Genomic DNA, 16,692 nt, shown 5'->3' on the forward strand with positions numbered 1-16,692 from the left:
AATTTACTAGTTAAATTCAAATAGTATGTTCTGCACTGCACCAACGCGTTATCTTCTATTCCCGTTCAATGTTATTCCACCAAAAAAGAACATCAACAGATTTCAGTAATTCGATAAGACATCCTCCCCCTTTTTATCTCCACCAAACTTTTAGCTTGTTAGAAAATGTGTCAACCAACTTAAAGAAGGAATGAATGTCAGGACATTGGAAGTAGACAACTTGTTTCTATAAACACATTAAATGGATAATACTCTATTTTATCCAAGTAGAACGTTGATTGTTTCTTTTTATTTTTTTTTAAATAAAAAGATAGAAAAGAAGAAATAAGCAGGGAGACAAGTGGAAGAGTTTGCTACAAAGAGAGTCCAGCCTATTTCTCCCATATTTCTGACAAACGCTAAGATTTTTCTTAGCCACTGATTTGAAGAGGGCTCTGTAAACTCATTTTTCTCCAGCTGCACGAATGTTTATCACTTAATTTATTTTAGTTCTACTTAAAACATTCAAAACAAACATACATATTTCAGCAAGAAAGAAAAGATTTGTTTGTAGATTTTGACATGGAAGCTCTTGAGCTAGTTCCCATTTACAGAAAATCATGAAAAGAAATGAGTTTATTTAATGAAAAGCAAGATTCAGAATTGCATTTTTATGATGCCTAGAGCTTGATGCTATGGTTATATAGACAGGTAAACAATATAAATATACAACACCACAGCAGTACTGTCACTGAACTCTATGAGTGTCTATATGATCCATCTTACAAAACAATATACTTGTTGCAACATCTCAGAGAAACTGATATAGAACTTAAATTTACTTTGCTTTGGATACATGCTCATGAAATGTGACAGTATCAGAAGGACATTAATTGTTTATCACTTTTGAGAAAGAGAACTTTTCTTTGTCCCCAAATAATGTCTACTACCAAATGTTCAGTAAAACATTTGAGAATAAGATGCAGTTATGGCATATTTAACAGCTTTTCATCCCTGCAATTCCAGGCTCTCATAAAGGAGGTTGCCTTAGTAGGCATGGTTTATTACATCTAGGTGTTTTTTTTTTTTCCTGATAAAAGAATAGTGTGGAGAGAGCTTCAAGTCAAGATTAATACATACTGGGAGAATCTGCAGGAAGTCATGTACAAGGACAGCTATTAACTGTGCCTAGAATTAATGATCATGGCTTCAAGAACCTAATTATGAATAAAACACAGAAAAAATATCAGTCTCTCTGCAGTGACATGAAAGCTGTATGTAGAATGTAATGGATGTTATGATTCAGCAGTTGAAAGGTACACTTGTCTCGGTTCCTGTCTCCAGCAGTAGAAGACTGCAAGATCTTACTCCATACAGTAAAAGATAAAGGGTTTCTCAGATGAAAAATACACACTTCAATCTTGCAGTTTGGAGCTTTCAGTCTCCATCAAACGCCCATATCACAGGACACTACTGCCTATGAGGTGGCACCACTGACCATCACTGTGGTCTACTGACAGAGGTAAGAAACAATTAATGCAGCAGCTGCAGATAGAAGTTTCTTGAATGAATATTTTGGATTCAAAGTCACTAAACGTGTTGTCAGATATACACAGTGTCTTGGTTTCCCTTGGGACAGAACTATTTTCTTCAGGTGTCTGGTATGATGCAATGTTTTGATTCTAGGAGAAAAAATGATGTGGCTAATACATCAGTGCTTATTTATAGTTGCCTGTTAAGCAGTGTAGTAAAGAGCCAAGGCACTTCCAAGTAAAGAGCCCAAATAGCTAGGAGGGAACAGAATTAAGATGGCTGACTTAAAACAGCCAAAAAGATATTCCATACCATGACATCAGCTGGAAGGAGTTTTGAAGATGGTGGGAATTCTTCTGGCTCTAGGGGCTCAATATTGTTTTACTCCTAGAACCAAATCATAGCATCATACCAGACACTCTGAAGAACCCAGCTGAAACTAAGACACACAGCACAGTGCAGAGTGCAAAATAAAACTGAGTATCTCAACCTTGAACAGTACTCAAGATTGTCAGTGCTCAATTCCCTGCACTTCCTTCTTCCCCCCCATTTTCCAAATGAGTCATAGAACAAGGCTGAAACAATCAATCTCCTTTTTGTCCATTTCTTTCCAAACCCATTTCATCCCATTTGCCTTCTCCCTGCCCTCAGGCCTGCATCTTAATCACAAGCTTTCCAGAGGAATTAAAGCTTGTCTTAAAGATTTCACCCAGCTCTGAGCCTTAAGACAAGATGAGATATTGCTCTGGAAGACTGAACAGCAAAGAAACTACATTATGCTGGATTACTTAATCTGGTGATTTTGGATTCAGAAGAGTTTAAAAGTAGAGGAGGGGAATCTTTCCCTCTGAGTTCACACACACAGCGGATATACTCCAGCACAGCTCCTCAGCATTACTCTTCCAAGAGGGAGGTACTGAGCTCCTTGTTCATCAGCTCCTCAGCCATCCCAGTCCTCACGTCACTCCCACCAGAGATGGGACAGGCACTGGAAACACTCCTCTTCTTCATCCTCCTGTTGGGATGCCAAATATCACAGCCTCATTCCTGCAGCTGATAGCTTGGGAAACAGGGGAGACAGCACAAGGCAGGCCCCACCAGGCAAGGGGGCAGCCACATACATTCAAGTCCACTAAGCATACCACATCATCCACAGTGACTGGATTGTCAGGAAACACCAGGGAAGAAAATAAAGTATACGTTTTCATGCATGAGTCACTCAGCTGGCTGCAAGAAAGAGAGTAAGGAGACAAAATAACAAAAAAAAAAAAAAAAAAAAAAAAAAGAAAAAGAAAAAAGAAAAAAAAAACAACCCAAATATGATAAATGTTTTACGTTTCCTTACAGCACTTCTGGGATGGCTAATTTCAACTGTAATTTGACTATTATCTAAAGTCAGAAATGTATTTCCCTCTTCAGTTACTGCTATTTATTACTGACGGTTACTAAAAGCAATGTATACAGCTGTCTCAAGATGGCAGGCACTCAGCATTCCTTCTCATTTTTATTTCAGTCAGGAAACAACTCTCTCATGACAGACAGAGGTGACCGAAGATAGCAGAACAACAAGTGCTTTCTGCTCATCTATTTCATTTCAAGTGAACTATTAGAAGCCCAAAACATTTTAAAACTCAATTTTCAAATAGTTGGTTGAATGGATGGAGTCAAAAAGCAGCAAGCGCATCTCTTACTTCAACATTCTGACATCTCTAGTCAAAATAATCAAAGCAGCTGCAGTTTGAGCCTTCATCTTCCCTTTCAAGATATTTTTTTTTCCTTCAGTCACTGAAACAAGGACGTTTTGCAGATCGATAGCACAAGCATATTTGCAAAATAAAACCCCAAACCGCAAGGTGGATCCCCACTTTCCATATCTGTCAAATGCAGATCCATTCAAAATACTGAAAACAAGGTTGAATTCCAAATATAATATAAAACAAACCACACTGAAAATAAGTATTTATCTGATAAGATTCCCATAATAAGAGTAAAAAACAGTCTTGTTGATACATATGTTAGTCATATCCTTGTCACCAATGTACTATCACATTTTTCCAGGAACAAAAAAAAAAACAAACAGTTTTTACTCATGTAAGACAAAAGGGTTTCATTTGTTAGCAGGGAATGAGAATTTTTCAAGAGTTAGAAAGAAGAAAGAAGGGACTCTCATTTTAAGAATTATAAACTAAAGAGAAATTCATGACAACTCTTGGGGGCAACTGAAAGCATAGAAAAATCATACGATAATTTCATTATGATAGAATTGTCCAAATATGTACAGGTTGTAAACTGCAGAATACAGATAGATATATTAAACAACAGGAGAATGGGAGAAACTGTAGGATTCTCTCCAGCAATAGCAGCAACATGTAAGTTGTTTGCACAGCTGAATTGGTTGTCACTGTACTATGATTTAAAACTCGGTAGCCTTTGTTTATGTGATGCTATCAATAAACTTTGACTTAAAAAAATTCCTGCGTGAAACAATTGTAACAGCAATCATCTTTATTTAGCGAGGAGAAGGGTATTTAAGAAAAATAAAGTGCAATAAGTAATATTTCAATGGGAACAATCTTAGCTAAAGCTAGAGAATATCACCTGTTTGTTAAGATTTCATATCAGTTTAAATAAAAGTATTGATTGCCAGGTGCATTTGAAATGCCAGAGGAAAATGTCAACATGGGGTTGGAGGTATAAAGAAAATGTTCTGTGGTTTCTGTAGACCCCACAGATGAATGTGAGGGTAAGTTCATACCACAGAGTTGCTTTTGCTCTAGTGCATGTCCTGGTTTAACACAGCACATAGAAAAGACAGCAGAAAAAACAACAAACCTCCACTGGAGCCCACTCTGAATCTTAAAATGTTTTTAATGCATTTCTGTCATATGAATAATGCAGAAACCATACACTGTTCATAGTTCAAGCTGAGTATTTCCACTTTAAACATTCATAACTTGGGAACGCAGAGTATTCTCCTCCCAGGTATTACCAGTTCACTTCGGGCTTTTGGTTTCTTGGCTTTATACAGTCAATGACAAGTTTCTGTGATTAAAGTTTCCAAATAAAACATTTTTGAATTAGCACTGATGCCAGTCTACTTTTGTACTGTACAAGCACCTTCTTTCATAACAACACCCATCACTCAAGTGTTGTATCTAACAGCAATCAAGTTAGTTCCTGAAGTATCCGGAAAACAGCCACTTAGGTACTACAGCAGAAAATACAGGCTAGATGGGACAAGGGGAAACGGTTTTAAGTTGAGGGAGGGAAGATTTAGGTTGGATGTCAGGATGAGAGTGGTGAGGTGCTGGAACAGGCTGCCAAGACAGGTTGTGGATGCCCCGTCCCTGGAGGTGTTCAAAACAAGGTTGGATGGAGCGCTGGGCAGCCTGGTTTAGTTTTAAATAGGAAAGTTAGTGGCCCTGCCTGTGGCAGGGGGATTGGAGATTCATGATCCTTGGGGTCCCTTCCAACCCTGGCCACTCTGTGATTGTGTGACAATGGAATTGCTTTCTCCAAGCTGCTGTATCACATCAGGCCCAGCAGTGCCAGCTGAGACACCTCTGCATGGGGACCCATTACTGGCTGCGCTGAAGTCCTTACTCCACCTCAAGTAATCTTCCATAAATTCCATGGAAGCTTTGATCACAGGAACACTTTGTTCTCTGATAAACGCTTTTACTTCCTCAGAAGGCTAACCCTTAGCATAAGTTTCCTCGTGTATAAAATAAATACTTTATGTAGGAAGTCACCAACTGTAGAACATAAATGGCAAGTTCAAGTCACCAATTCAGTTTACCTTACACATGCAAACATATGTACACACGTGCATAGGGATATATAAAACGCATACATATAAGCACACAGATATAAAGATTCAGGTTGACAGAAAATTTAAAACCTATACTTTGCTGAACCCGAGAAAAACTAAGAGCCCTAATGCTTCTACAAGCCTCTACTAGTAATGCCTAACTTGAACACATTTCACATGTATATATTTAATTTAGAAAAATAAAAAAAACCTGAAAAGAGAAAGTACAAAAAATCTCTAGGCAGATTCTGCATTAAGCTGGAATGGAAGTGTGAAATGTACATCAAGCGTTTAAAATAAAAATATGAAAATCATCTAATTTGGGGACAACTTACATATCAGATTAAAAAAAAACACACACAAAACCCACCATTTATATTAAAGTGATTACAAACATTTTAGTAACTTTCAGCAATTATGTCTTGAAATCCTGTTTTCCCTTCCATTTGAATCAGTATTGTCTTCAAAATAAAAAGACACATGTTAACTCTTTAAAAGTACCCATGGCATTAAGATGGCTGGACCAGCAGCTGAGAAAAGTCATGTTCTGGATTATAGCATACTGCCTTAGATGCTGGAAATAGTAAATCAGTCTCTAATATGAACCTCAAGAAAGTTAATGAAGTGGGTAATATATACCTTAACTGGAAATGAGTTTGCTTTGAATCACCAGCAACATCTAACTACATCTATATCAGCCAACGTGCTCAACTTTATGCCAGCCTGAACAGCATGCAAATGAGTTTCTTAATCCCTCCTTCCCCACACTCCATCAAACACACTCACCCTCCAGTAATCACAAAGAGCAACTCCAAATCCACCCCCCACCCTCTCCTGTGACTCTCACAACCCTGCACAGCCTCTGCTGACCCAACACCTGGGCTGCCTGCAGCACACTGAGGGCTGGGCTGAGCATCCATACTCAGCAGCTCAGCTCAGCAGCCACAGGTAGGAGGCAGCAAGCGCTTATCACCACTACAACCTGCAAGCAAGAGGAGCATCACCCTTAGGGAACCTCCGCAATGACAGCCATGCAGCAGTGCTGACAGGTAGCAGATGGTGTCTGCCACAGAGACCAGAGGGAGATTCAGGAGGAGGAAAATGTCTGGATGAGGATTTGAGATGTCTGCAAGGTGTTTGTACCTGGCTTGCAACACTAACATTGGTTAAAATATTTCTACTAGAAAGCTGGTTTAGTTTTGCATGCGAGAAGTAACATTTGTATTACTGACTTTTCTATGGGCGTTTAACCACATAAATGAAATAGAGCAAAGATATCTTCTCGTATCTTCTGGATTTTCCCACAGAATTCTGTTTCTCAAAGACAGTACATCTCTTTCTGTTGATTATTTGAACACCATGAGAATACTAAAGGTATTTAGTATTAAATACTAAAGGTATTTAGTAACTCTCTCCCAAGTTAGGCATCTAAATACAGGTTGTGTTAATTTCCCCCCACACACACACACACTTTTTTCCCCATTCAGTTCCAAACAGCAGAAAAGGAAAGGATACTTACGAAACAGATTTGAACATTCTAATTCTATGAATGGGAGATTACATTTTTTTTTGGAGACTGTACTGCTTTTAGTGCACTTGATTCCAGGTAATGCGAGACCCCACTGCAAGAAACAATTCTAGTCCCCAAACAATGCAGCCAGTGAGAATGGATAAAATGTTAATGGAAACAGCCCCGGTAATGACGGACACTAATGTAGAACAAGCATATACACTAAAGCAGAAGAAAAAAAAAGTACATTATCATGAACATAGACAAAAATAAAACTACAGGTCCCAGACTGCAGTGTAAAGCAGTGCTTTATGCCCTAGTGTTACAATCCTAAGAAAAGGTAGCGTAAATAAATGAAGAAAATGAAGAAAGGAGTATCTGCAGACCGATTTGATTAGATCCAGCAATGCAGAACTCGCCCCCAGCTAAGCAACAGCCAGATTTGCAACTGTGCTTTTAGATCAACAACTCATTTATTCCCAGCTAGACCACTGTGCCAGCTCCCATGTAATCCCAGCAACTCTGATACGCAACATTAACTATCTAAATGATAACAAGCAATGAAGTATTCTAAAACAAAAGGGCAAATGAGAAGAAATCAATGAAAAAATATTGCCATACACGACAGCTGACACAAAGCACTAGCCTATGTTGCTATGGTTTTGGATGCTGTTCAGTGCCACAGCACTCTTGTAATAGAGAATGGAAAGGGTCTCCGTGATGCAACACTGACATAATAAGGGGACGTACATCAAGATGATGGGCACTTCTCGCCTGTCAAAAGTGCTACCACAGCTTAAATAGACATACCTTAACAAGCTTTGCAGCTGCCTGCTAGCAGCGTGGGGTCATTCAGGGGCTGTGAAACCTGTCTAAGAGTGAATAAATACTTAAATAACTAGTCTTGGCACGCTGCACTGGATAATTACATCTGACAATCTTTTCCATGCCTTCAGCCTTGCAGGGATATGTAGGTCTTACCCTAACCTACTGGATATTTCAAAGCAGTGGTCCCCAATCCATACATGGGGCAGCACATTACACTTAAGACATTGCCCTATTACTCACAGTCACAAGCCATCACCACTAAAACAGCAGACATCAAGAAAACAGCACATATCAGCTTATTTTACTGCTCTGCAATTTTGCCTGAAAGCTAGCAAAGGGATGGGCATCAAAATTTTAGGTTCACAGTCCTAATGCCAAAACGACAAATTTAAGTTTTAAATCAGGATTACAGATACTTGAAGTTTCAATAAACTCGTAAAAGAACACTGACACAAGAGTGGTAGGTGGCTTGCAAACAAAGCAGAGCTGAGAGGGACTGAGATTTCCTATTCTGGACGCAATTACTGACTTCTGTAGGGCCACAATCTGACTTCAACAGCCATTTAAGAAGTATCAAGAGCAGAGGATGCTGAGAACATTCCTTAACAAAGCACAAAGAGTATCAGGCTGTCCCTTAGTCTCAAGTGAGAAACCAAGCATGGTTTATTAGCTGGCATATTAGCTAAGCATTGTACAAGAGATAACCAAAATCAATTACTTTATTTGCTATACTGCTGCAAATACGTTATAGAAGAGCTCTAGAATCATAAAAGGAAAGAAAGGGCAAAAATCTAAAAATGTGAAAAGACCAAAAAAGAACAAAATTGCTTTTGCTGAGAAGAGAGGCTTACAGATTACCCGAATAACTGCATCTCAGACAAAAAGAATGCATTTGAGAAAACTCAGATATTCTGTAATGTATTTGATTTCACTGGCATGGAAAGGGTCAAAAAATAAAAAAAAAAAAATCAAGACCAAAGCCATCTTTCTTATACATAAACATAAAATTCGGTGCTAAAGAAACTAAAGATCTCACTAACATTCATACCTCGCAGTTCTTTTACCCCATCTCTACCATCAACTGTAACATTTTATGGGATAATTTAGTACTTCCTAGGAACTGACAGGAAGATCTTTCTTAATCCTCAACTTTCAAAGCCAAAAAAGCAGAAATGACAAATTTTGAAAATATGAATACTAAAAGCCATGTGCCACTAAATCTATTTATTTATTGCCTTATGAATGCATGTGATTTATGTCTTTATATAAACAAAAAATTCAGGAAAAATAGCAGTACAAAATCCTTAGACCTGGGCATCATTAGGGTGTGCTCATCAGCCACAATGAAGGTCCTCTTTAACCCAGTTCTCACATTATGTGCTATGAAGAGGATTCCCAGGAAATTCCAGTGCCTCGAACACAAAAATCCACCTTTTAGTACTTGCATTGTACAATTGCTCAAACCAAGATTTATTTATTTATTTATTTTAACCTCCAGGCTTAACATCTTCATTTGAAGTTGTTCCCCCAGAAAACAGCTGCTGGCCCACAGGTACCCTCCTCTGTTGCCTCTTTGTTTCCAATCCCTGAACAACTCCATAGACGTTGCCCTGGCCCTGCTTCCTTACAGTAAATCACATGCCAAAGTGAGTCAGCAAAATCTGCTTAACCAATTTCTAGAGAAGCGACGCTTTTAAAAACAAGCAGCCAGAATGAGTATTTTCTTACTATCTCTTCTGTTTTTATTTTACCCTATTGGTTGCACATGGGATATGATATTAGAATCCATAGACATCCAAAATGAAAAGCCTTACAAATCATTCTAACAATCTGTCATTGTGTGCTCTACCAGTATAGCTCTTCTCTACAGTCGAGGTGTTTTCCCTAGCTGTAAGGAAGGAAAATGGATGTCATTAAACTGTTTTCACTGACTGCACAACGCAGTTCAACAGGTTTTTGGTTTTTTTTTTTTTTAAATAATCTATGCTTAATTCATTATCATTTTCCCCTCACTCCTGCATTATTCATATATGTCACCCTTTTCTAATTCCTGTGACAAAGAGAATCACAATGACTTTATTTAAGATCAACACTTCCATTCGCAGCATTGAAAGGTGCAAAGCTAAAGTGGCTGCATCAGCACTGCCTGGTGCTGGTGCCGGGGCAGCAGCCATGAGTGAGCAGCAGCCTGCGGGAAGAGGTCAGGGCACAGAGAGTCAGCAACACGGGCAGGAGTTACTGCCTCACTGCCTGCTCTGTGGCAGACAGGGGAGAAACTCGAATTGCCAGCAGAGACAGACAGTAAAGCACACTCTACAGTACTGCAGATCGACTGGGTTAGGTTTATTTTTTTGTCATTTTAAGTGTTTACTTCAAATATAAGGGAAAATACGTACAGTATTTAAATATTACTCCACCCTAAATGCTGAACTACTGTACTCACTAAATAAAATGATTTCCACGCGTTACAGCCTGATCTGCTTTTTAACATTTGGATCAAGAATTAGCTCACGTACTTCTAGCTTTAATCTGTTTTAAAGCACAAGAGTTTTAAATAATTCACGTTGTGTTTATGTACAACTGGAATTGCCCATTGTTACAGCAGGCTGATTTTGGCAGTTGCCTTTGCTACTTTGACTGATCACAAGTTGTTTTATAGTCTCAGATGGTGTCAGACCTAGAGACTGTATCTTATGCCAGCTGGAGTGAGAACATTGCTTTAATGTATAGAAAGACAATTTAAAAATGGGGTTTGGTAGCATTTTCTCTATGCACTACAATGGCAGCTGTGCTAGAGGTCATGAATATTACATAAGGGCTGTCCATGCATTCAAGCCAGCATCAGCAAGCCAAATTCCCATAGCAACACTAGCATAGATTTACTCATCACTAGGAGATGCATCAGTTCAGCAATAAGTGCAGTAGTGCTACCCTGATTAGTCTGCAAGATATTATTACTGCAACTCTTTAGTTTAAAGATTGTGCATTTATAGATAAAATTCAACACTTCACCTGAATTTCAGAGCAGTCTTTATCATCTTTCCTAACAGATGAGAAAATATTCAGCTAACAAAAAGCAACACTGATAAAATTGAAACTCCTGATTATGATCAGCACCAGCTCTGAGAGACTAGGGAAAAGGGAAAAAACAGGCTGCTTCTAGGGCACCTTTACTGTACTGATGCTACAGCAGCAGCACTCAACTTCAAAGAAGTGTTCAGCATCTCCTGGGGTTGGCAAGTTCCAACAGCTCATCAAAAAGCTGCTTTAGGAGCTGTTATTAAATATAGGTCAACAATTATGTTTTGCAAAAAAAAAAAAAAAAAACAACAAAAAAAAAACAGCTTTAGCTTTCCTATTCAAGTTTCCTGGCCTGAAGAAACCCTCTATTTATGCATTATATTGCTGTACTGTTTATGGAGCTGACCCTCGCTAAATGATCAAGTGAATACCTCAGTGATGCAGACTTCTGAATTTATGAAGAACTCTCATAAAACAGGTGGTATAAACGGGCAGAGGCAAAGCTGGCAGCGGAAAAGGAAACAGAACGGGAGGTAGATCAGAGATAACGAAATAAAAACCAAGGTAAAATGGAGGAAGGGAGCCAGAGAGAAACACAGAGATCGCAGGAAGAAAAAAGGTAGAGCTGAGGAGGAATCTACGCAGCGTATTTCAATATATAAGAAATGGTACTGAAGAACTGCTCTTAGAAAACAATTGTACACCAAGATCTGGCAGACAGCAAAGAAAGAAAAGACTGAAATGAAGTGATAAATGAAGGATAACAAGACAAGCATGATTTTTACAGGCGCAGTAGTATTTAAACATGCAGAACAGATGAAAGAAAAACAAGCAAATACTCTTTCACTGTATTATTGTTAAAAGCCTCACAGTCCTAAATAAACACAAAGAAAGAATTTGAAGCTCATATGGTATTTCCATACTAATCTGTCACTGTATGCCAACAGTATGAAGTTATAAGCAGAGGTCTTAACAAGTCCTAGAGCATATTACTCACAGGATCAACTAACACTTGAAGGGTAAAAAAAAGTCAATGAAGTCTCCAGGAAAAAGAGATCTTTCCAAGAGATTTCATTATCATATCACTTGTAGAGACTGATCTTTCATTGAGGGGAGGTGAATAGGACATTTGAGGGCCAATTTCTAGAAGTTTTAAGTGCCACAGGGATCCACAGGAGAACTTCTACAAGTCTCCTCAGTAAGAACTCTAAGCTTTGACCACATGTACTGCAAATTAATACAAACAAGAAAAAAGTATACACATTTCAAAAACATTATGCTTTAATATAGAAGCAAATTGAGTGCTTTTCATGGAAGATTCAGATTCTGACTTTTTCCCTACAATTTCTACTGTTGTATGGAAAAAAAGCTTTATAAAATGTCTGATGGTGCGCGCTCAAATATTAAAAACATTTGTACCAGTAACAGATAAGATGACAGATTTTTAAAGCAGAACATTTTATGGACCTCTGATGAGAAGTAACACCTTACCTTTGCTTTTTCCAACTGTGCCTGGGCCTGTCGCTCTGCCTCTCTCCGCACTGCTTCCCTGTCTTCTTCCAGAGATACATCAGAGTCGGATGGACGGCTGGTGTAGGAGTCCGCCGAGCCCTGCACAAGGAAAAGAAAAATAGTATCACAAGTTGTTCTGGAATCAAAAAAAAAAAAAAAAGCAGAAGGGTTATGCACCTTGTCTTTCCTCTTACATCTGTATCCCTGAAAAGAGAATAACTGTCAAAAAAAGGGAATGACGCTTAGTGAAATTTATCTAAATAGATGTTTTCTTCCGGAGAACTTCCAGAGTACAAGTGTCTTCCCTTGTGTTGCATTTCCTGCACTACCCCTGCGTGCTGATCTGTATGCATTTTAGTAAACTGAGCCAGTCGCTCTGTAGAGTTACAGCAGTGGTGCAGTGCAGGGCTGAAGGACACACAGCAGCTTCAAGGATGGCTCCATAAAAAGAGAACTCTAAGCAGTGACATTATTAACAAGGAAACACATTTTTACAATCAAAATACTACTTCACCATTAATAATTACCATGACACAACACTCCTGATTGCAGATTTAATCTCTGCTATGCATTTTTATTTTAGGACAACCTCTTTACCTGACACACTTTCCCCATTAGAACTGCAAATGGCTCGCATCCATCTCCTACTCCTCAGCAAAACATGTAAATGACCACAAATCAACTTCTTGCTAATAAAATCTGTCTGGACTCAATGCAGGTCCACAAACTGCCACAATGGAAGCAGTCCCAACGCCAGAACAGCTCTATAAATAATGACAGCTCTGATTTCCCTCTGCATCACCCTGCATACAAAACAGAGTTCTACTAATTCAATTAGAATGAAAACAACTGTCCTCTCCACACCGTGGCTTTTTTTTTTTTTTTTCTTCTTCCCTCCCTGCAACACACAGAATATATGCCAATAATGAAAAGACAGGGCTTACACAGATATCAGAATTCTTCAGACGTCCTCCTTTGGCTCTTTTCAGAAGCCTGATCCAGGTGGCCTTCATTAGCCAGACAGCTCAGTTATTGTCCGCAGCTGCAGCGCCCGGCACTGATCTCACACAACATGTGCACGCTGAGCACCGCAGAATCACCGCTCCTTTCCTATCCATGCTCTGCTGCGAGAGCCTTTCTTTTCTTCCCTCTGCCTTTCAAGCTTGCAGCCTCACTGTTTCCAAGTATTCTAGTGCAATTAAATTCACAAATTTTCTCATGCCAGTTAAAAAAAAAAAATCAGAAAAAAAAGAGAAAATATCCACACCACCACCAAAAAAAGCTCAGCTTGAATGATAAAAAAATAAAACACGCCAGACTTCAGGTAAATGTTGTGAGAGATGCTTCAATTGATAATAACTGAGGTCGATCACAGAAAAATACCTAGGGCTTTTTCATTTGGGGGGGCGGATTTGGCTGTTAAAAATAGTGCTTGTAAGAGAACCTTTTAAAATCCTGTGCAAAATGCATTCAGTGACATTTGCAAGTGCAAAGTTCATTTCATCTCCTCCTAGATTGGCTGGGGGTGGGGTAATGGGCTGCTCAGAGCACTGGGCATGCTCCATCCGTGCAGCCTTTTACGCAGATGCTCACATCACACCGTGCCGGTAGCCTATGCCAAATTGCCATTTTACATCTCAAGGGTAAACAGCTGGAAAACGTGAGGGAAAACTGGACAGGCTGGTACGGCATCTCACTGCTGTCGCACACGTCTGCTGCCAGCCCCGCACCATGCTATGCAGAGCCCTGAATTCACTAGTGTGCCTGTTGAGCAGGAATTAACCCCCTCGTCACTGCTCGTGTCTGCCTGACATGGGCAGATGAGAAAAGAAGAAAGGGTGCTGTAACTGCTTAGTGCATAAATATTTGATGCTAGCAGAGCAAAAGGAAACATTTCATTTCTGCATTTGCTTTCCATCCTTTTGTAAGCTGACATGGGAATAACATACAAAAGCACGATTATCCAGGATATTTACAATTCACTGACAGTAAATTGCGGAGAAAAAAAAGTCCTTTGAGCTAGACTGAAGTGCTTGCCTTCAATATGAATCCACAGTTAGAAGAAAAATAGAGAACAGAGATCAGAGCTGAGGGCAGTACCTGCATCAGCATGTCAGCCTCTCCTGGGAAGTCAGAGCCCTTCGGCTACCAAGGATCCAGTCCTGCTGTGGTTTGTATATTAACAAAATTACCCCATTGCAAGAGATACAGCAGCCTACATTTAACCACCAACACAGCAAACAATAATTGGCACTAAACTGATAGTTTGAAATAAAGGTAGATTTAACTTTCACAATTTTCTTCCCCTGAAGTCTATTAAAAATAAGCTTAAAGTTTAATAACCTGTCTTCTACATCAAGGAGATTACTCACCATGGGATATTTTGCTTAGAGGAGTCCAAATACATCTACCATATTACAGAGATCTTTGAAAACTAAAATGCCTACTGAATTAAAGTAAAAGAAGCAAAACATACTCAAACTTTCCTTGAATTTTGTAAAATACATTTTCCACTAGGAAAATGCCAAGAGTCACTGTAAATCTTGCAAGGGCATTTCAAATGTATCTATTATTTAAAACTTCAGTTTATCAATGTATTGAACCAGTGGAGCTGGTGGAAATCAATAGATAAAGTCAAGCAGCAATAAGTGACCAGCAGCTCAGTGTAGACGTCAAACACTGATACAACTGTCATAATGGTGACCAGAGGTCAAAATCATTGCTTTTATCAGAGCTATATCAAAGCTCAGACTATTTAAGTCCCATTACACCAGCCTTAGCCTCTAGGATGCTCCAGGATCTCCCAGCACCTGCTGGCTGCAAGCTGGGCACCACCGAACCCTTCCAGCTCTGCAGCTCCACACACTACTCTGGAGGAGCATGGCGTGGTGTTGCAAATGAGCCTCTAAGCAACGTTATCTCTAAATAAGGGGAAAACAACTGAGTGTGGTCTTAATGGGCCCAACACTGCCACCATGCAAATGACAGAATGAGTGCCAGCTTTCTGCAGCAGTCCTACAGCACCTGCATCATATTGTGCACCTCCGAAATGGTGTGGCTTCACCTTTAGTGTTGTTAATCATGTTGTTGGCAAGGGATATTGCTAAGGTCCTCAACCTATGAGAAAATCACAAAGCACAGAAACATCATTCCTATGCTCCCAAAAAGGACAAGATATTAGGTCAGAACTAGAGAAACTGGAATTTCATCTTCTAGCCACATAAATAATTTGCAGTTCTGGTCCTGTCTTGTGTTGGCAACAATCCCAACACACATCCAGAAAGTCATAATGATTCAATTTATTTTAATTATACTGACAAATCACATGAATTAAACTCAGCGTTACATTTATTTCCCCAGTGGGACAGACATGGTCATATCAGGAGTTTCTTCACTTCCTGAATATGGAAAAGGAAAAAAAAAAGAAAACAAATTAAAAATAAATAAATAAAAAAATAAAACCCTGAAGTCTGACATCAGGAGAGAAGGGGAACACATAATACATTTTGTAAGGTAATATTTTTTTAATGAGCTAGGAATATTTTCAACCACTTTTATATGAAAAAAAAATAAAAAAAAAAACTTTAGATCATTATAGTTTCATCATAGTTTTTATCTAAGTTGGAAATAATCTCATTACTCAAGGAAAACAGAGCCAAGTGGATGAGCATCATCCCTTCATTACAGGTAAGGAAACTAGATTACCTTCCTGGGTTACACAGAGCTTTAGAGCTTGCTCTGGACACTAGCATGAATCTTCTCCTAAGTGCTTCTGAAATTTTGAGTTTCTGCAGGTCTTCTTCTCATTCCACTGCAGTGTGGAAGAGCTACAATAAGACTGAGGGCTGCTATGGCCCCCAGTTCCTCATTTTTCATGGGAAACTGTCAAACAGAAGTGAGACAACTCATGGTAAAAATTAACCTATCTATTTATTCTTCCCTTTTCATCCTTCCTTGGCATGTTTACAAAACACATTTGTCTTAAAAATCATTTCCTGTTTTAATGACGCGCTTGACAAATATTTACCAACTATCTTACCACTTACTCTGTAAGAATATATTCTATATGTTGGTGGGGGGTTTGTTTGTTTATTTGGTTTTTTTTTTTTTTTTTTTAATTTAATATGAATCCATATCTTTTACACTGTTAATATGACATCATTGAATCATAGATCATGTACTCATGTTTGACGTTTTTTTCTTCTTCAAGACCACACGTCTTATTTTGTGTCCTCCAAGCAAGAAACATTGCTTTGTAATTATGATTCTTGTTATTTTCCATTACTTGCAGTTAAAAATCCATTAGTTAACTTAGGCGGTGTCTCTAGAGATCTTATTTTTCTTGTTAGTTTTCTTTACCACCTGTAATCTTGGTCAGCACAGTGGGAACTTGAGTACAGACTTTGATTGAAGTGTCACATTCACAGCCAGAATCTGTTGATATGTTTGGTCTGTAACTGTAATAAATTCTCTCTGGGTTAATATAGCTATCATTACA

General features: G+C 38.8%; 1 protein-coding gene across 5 annotated transcripts in view; it reads right to left on the reverse strand.

Annotated features, from left to right (window-relative positions):
* The window catches only part of CACNB2 (calcium voltage-gated channel auxiliary subunit beta 2), a 222,020-nt gene that overhangs the window by 60,086 nt on the left and 145,242 nt on the right, over positions 1-16,692 (reverse strand). For all 5 annotated transcript variants that reach the window (XM_085227307.1, XM_085227305.1, XM_085227304.1 and 2 more), the window contains one exon: positions 12,174-12,293. In XM_085227307.1, coding sequence (XP_085083433.1) covers positions 12,174-12,293 — 120 coding nt within the window. The remainder of the gene's footprint in view (positions 1-12,173; positions 12,294-16,692) is intronic.

The sequence above is a fragment of the Meleagris gallopavo genome, chromosome 6 (assembly GCF_905368555.1).
Source record: "Meleagris gallopavo chromosome 6, MGAL_WU_HG_1.1, whole genome shotgun sequence".
NCBI classification, from domain to species: Eukaryota; Metazoa; Chordata; class Aves; order Galliformes; family Phasianidae; genus Meleagris; species Meleagris gallopavo.